At 41.9% G+C, this 4,567-nt stretch overlaps 1 protein-coding gene across 1 annotated transcript; it reads right to left on the bottom strand.

The window, feature by feature from the left end:
• Positions 1-2,310: 2,310 nt before the first annotated feature.
• LOC140935140 (endoglucanase A-like) lies at positions 2,311-3,616 on the bottom strand. The gene has a single exon (XM_073384675.1). The coding sequence runs from the start codon at positions 3,581-3,583 to the stop codon at positions 2,549-2,551; it is 1,035 nt and encodes a 344-aa protein (XP_073240776.1). The 5' UTR covers positions 3,584-3,616; the 3' UTR covers positions 2,311-2,548.
• Between the last annotated feature and the right edge of the window lie 951 nt (positions 3,617-4,567).

The following is a 4,567-nucleotide window of genomic DNA, read 5'->3' as shown; positions in this document are numbered from 1 at the left end:
ACAAACGACAATGGTGACACGTTCGAATGCGCACAACTTCCCTTTTCGCCTCCCATTCCGCCTTGCTATGCAGAAACACATCAAAGTACAGGAAATATAATTGATCTTGGAAGTGTGAAGACAGAGAGGGTTACTTAATAACATTTCGTGTTGTTCTTTGTTTTATTGATTTGTTCAATCGTTGTTCTTTTCGCTGGTAAGAGCGACGTGCAAGTTCCCCAAATGGAGAATGTGTGCTTCGCTCACATTCAAGAGGGCACTTGCGGGCCGTTTTATATGTGAGGAATTTTGTGGATTCTTTTCTCAATGGAATCTGTGGCGAGTTTGGTGAAATTAAAGATACCTCCGACGTATCGAGCAAAACTAAACCGTCGCAAAACCTTTGCAAAGATCGTGCTAGAATCATACTGCTGAAATCGGCGATGGGAGCACGACAAAATTCGTCTATTGTATAATACAGACGTTTCTAGAACCAGGAATGCCATCAGGGCAAAGCCAACTCGATTATCTGCTGGGATCAGAGAGAATCAATTATGCTCGTATATAAACAGCTTACAATCTTAAAATCGAGGTTTAGTGAAACACGACTACAACGACCAGTTACAGTCAAACCAAGTCAAGCGTACCCCCCAAGATTCTATCAGTGAATTGATTATTTGAAAAATGAATCCATTAGTCGTTCCCGTAACTGGTGTCAAATTCAAAGCGGCATTTCTGCATGCGTAATGAGCATTGAATATTTTACGAGAACTTCTCTGTATTTGGTCAGATTGGAAATCTTTGAATGGATTAAGCTTCTTAGAAGACATTTACATCAATTTCAGGAAAATGGAGCTGGTAGAAGTTTCATAACTGCCTCGCGTGTGAATTCACGGCTCATTACACATACAGGAATACAGAGATCAATCTGAAATCTACAACTAGCAACGGATTCAACTTTTGAATAATAAAATTTATTAATGGATTCTTGGGGGGTACGCTTGACCTCGTTTGACTGTAACATTTTTGATGGGGTTGGGGGTCAACTTTTTTTTCTGTTTATTTATTTGTCCATTTTTTTCTTTTTTTTAGGGAAAGTTCATTTAATATGACAAGGGGGGGGGGGGATTAAGATATTGAGGGGGTGCTCCGAAAATTTTTAGACACCCGAAGGGGGGGCTCTGAAAAAATTGTTGCGCTAGGAGGGGGGGCTCCGAAAATTTGTATACTTCAAAACCAACACATGACATCATCATACAGATCGGATGGTTTTCAACTCAACAATTTAATGACCTGTGCAACTCAGCTATATCACGTGGTTTACAGATATAACAAATGTAGTCTCAGTAATTATTACACTCTTGTTCATCCTAAAAATGCTCTAGAAAATTGTATCACAACTGTATCTCAAGTTTGTCATAGTATAACCCATTGAAGACAATAACGGTAAATATATTTAATACAGTCCAGCGATCTTTTTTCAGGGGAGCAAAGGAATTGAAGGAGGAGGGGGGAGGGGCTCTGAAATTTTTTCGACTACCAAGGAGGGGGCTCCTAAAAAATTGAACCGCTAGCGAGGGGGGCTGCTAAAATTTCAAGCTTCGAGTTTCAATATCTTCATCCCCTCCCCTTGTCATATTAAATGAACTTTCCCTTACGTTTTCATTTTCCTGATCTTACTTTTTTGAAATTGTTTCTTTTGTCCTTTTGTCTCGTTTTGAAAACCCTATTACTACAACTGTCTTTTTCTTCGCTCAGTTATTTTGTTTGAAAGGGGAGAGATGCGCGAAATGTTAATAAATTTCGAACCTCCTGAGGAAATTAAGTATCAGGAGCAGCCTCCTCCTCAGGCGCTTCGTTTTTCACATGGCAGAGGCGAGCGCGAAACGAGTGACTGGTGATCATAATAAACCGCAGGGGACCATGGGAAGGGTACAGACGGCAGGCGAAGCCCGTTGTCTCCTTCCCGCCTTCCTTTGCGCGCACATTTTCATCAAAAGAGAGACGTCTGGGTACGAGGCAGTATCAGGAGCTGGAAAGTGGGAACCCCTAGACAGTCCGGAATATCCCTAAATTTAAGGACAGGGCCAAGTGGTCACGCGACACTGCTCAACCAACCAGATCGCGCGCTTTTGTTTTGGTTCAGATAAAAACAAAAACATCAACAGACCGATCAAAACACGACCAAAACGTTTTCAAAATGGCGGACGCAAGACTATACGGCAGGTTCAGGTGCACAACTGTTTGAGGTTACGCCGTGTTTTTAAAGTTCTTCGTTGACCAGTTATTGGTTTTTAATTAAATGCAGGACCCAATTATTTTTTTCAGGAGGAATTCATTTTATTTCATGATTATGGCAATAACTGAATTACTGAAGAAAGGCATTTCTTAAAAGATACCATGTGACCTTGGCCTTGGCTAAATCTATACAATTATTCTAACACAGAAAATATTACATCGATATATATTATTATTGTTTCATTGCACTTGTCTTTTCTTAAACTTCATCCGTCCTCTTTTCCTAGTACCTAGAAGAACTTAGCCTAAATATCTTTGGGTCTTTCCGTTTTCAATAACATGCTTTCGGATCTTTTGGCATCACGTCGCGTATGTTTTCCAACACTTCTGACATGTTAAGGGACCGTCCTTTTATTTTCTGCTTTTCTGTCAACCACCTCTTCTCTTTGGTATCATAATAACGATCCAGGACGTTCAAAGACCACGGTATACCTGCATTGCAAAGCTGTTCCACGAAATAGCGAGCAAAATTGATGACCTCTTGCTGATTCAGGTCTCCGTTTTTGTTGTCTTGTGGCATCCATGCACCGAGATAGGTCAGAATTCCCCTATCTCGCGTAAAGTTGGTCGCAGGTTCAATCGCAAGTTTCACATTATCTCGTCCTTTATCGGTCCCATTTTTCTTCCAGAATTTTTGCCCGTCAGGCTTTTTGTTTGGACCTGAGGCATAAATATGCCACTCAGCCATTATATAGTCGTCGTTTTCGTAGATTTCAGGCTTGATTTTTTCGAGATCTTTGGCTGTTTTTCCTGGCGATCCAAGAATGAGAATTCTTTGATCGTTCTTTCCACCTGTCGCACGGATTGCCTTCACCACATCGGAAGTCCAATTGTTGTACTTGTCTGATCTCTCACGAAGACTTTCGCTGCAATTGTTTCCACAATCGTCTGTTCCCAGCTCTGTAAAGAGGTTAAAACTCAGTTTATAGTCCTTGTCTTTTAATTCGTTTGCCACAGCTGTCCACCAAGCCACGTACGCGACGCGATCATCTTCAGACGCAAATGCCTCAGCATGGTGGTGGATCCACGAAATAATTGGGATCACTTTGTTTTTTAAACAATGATCAACGACAGTTGTCAAGTTTCTAAGAAACCAAGTGAAGTTTATCGCCGTGTAATCGTACGAGTAGAGATCTGCTCTGCATCGTAATCTGAGGTTAGAGAAGTCTTTGTTGCGGACATCGATGATATTTTGTTCACTGTACTTCGCCATCGGCTCGGCTGTTTTAAACCAGTTTGTTGAAAATCCTGGACCAATTAGTTTTTGGTATCGTTTCGGGGAGATCGCATTAGATTGTACAACCATAAGAAAATTGCCGAAGAGCAGACTAATGGCAAGTAGAATGACAAATTTTGTGGCCGAAGCCACTGAAATCGACGGCAATTTGGACATCTTTGTAATAAATACGTATTCAGTCCGGAATATCCCTAAATTTAAGGGCAGGGCCAAGTGGTCACGCGACACTGCTCAACCAATCAGATCGCGCGCTTTTGTTTTGGTTCAGATCACAGGCAGCCCAAACTCACGTTGCGAGAGAAGGGTGTAATGTAATTTACATAACATATGTGACGCGCCGGTATCGCGTTACAGGCGACCGTTGAAAATATAAGAGACTTTGTATGGGAAATATATTACTGAGATCTGCGACCGCCAAATAACGCTAAACCTTACTTTTTCTTAAATGAAATGAATAAAAAAGTCTTACCTGCAATCTATTCTGCTGCGATTTGGTGTCTGTTTGTCGTTTTACTGTTTTTTTGGCTTTATTGCGTAACCACTGTTACTCCTTTCATAGAACGAAGTGAAGGCTGGTCACTTCCATCTGTAGGGGTCCTGGACCAGTAACAAAAAAAATGCCGTTTTTTTCGCCGAAATTCAAATCCGCTGCAAAATTTTCAGCTCCAGCCCAAGAAGGAAACCTCTTCTTCCTCTCTGGGAGATCGGCTCGAAAAAAAATCCATAATTTCCCCATCAAATCGAGCCATTTGTGCGGGACTTCGAGGCAAGTCTGGCTTTCGTGCAGTGCCTGTGACTATTGTCGCGCTTACCAAGGTTTCCAATTTCAAATGCAAATTAGTTGCTAGGGTGACAATTAGCACTTACGCGACGGGTGCAAGGGCAGAAATGACTCGTTAACTAGGCTCCTCGCCTCACCACGCTACCCTAGCAACTAGTTTGCATTTGAAATTGGAAACCTTGGTAAGCGCGACAATGGTCACAGGCACTGCACGAAAGCCAGACTTGCCTCGAAGTCCGGCACAAATGGCTCGATTTGATGGGGAAATTATG

This window comes from Porites lutea, chromosome 4 (assembly GCF_958299795.1).
Source record: "Porites lutea chromosome 4, jaPorLute2.1, whole genome shotgun sequence".
Lineage (NCBI taxonomy): Eukaryota > Metazoa > Cnidaria > Anthozoa > Scleractinia > Poritidae > Porites > Porites lutea.
The sequence above is the reverse complement of the archived record's forward strand: the minus strand, read 5'-3'. Positions and strand labels throughout refer to the sequence as shown.

Excerpts from the sequence above, each read along its gene's own strand:
- LOC140935140 (XM_073384675.1), bottom strand. The coding sequence starts at position 3,583 with ATGGTTGTACAATCTAATGCGATCTCCCCGAAACGATACCAAAAACTA.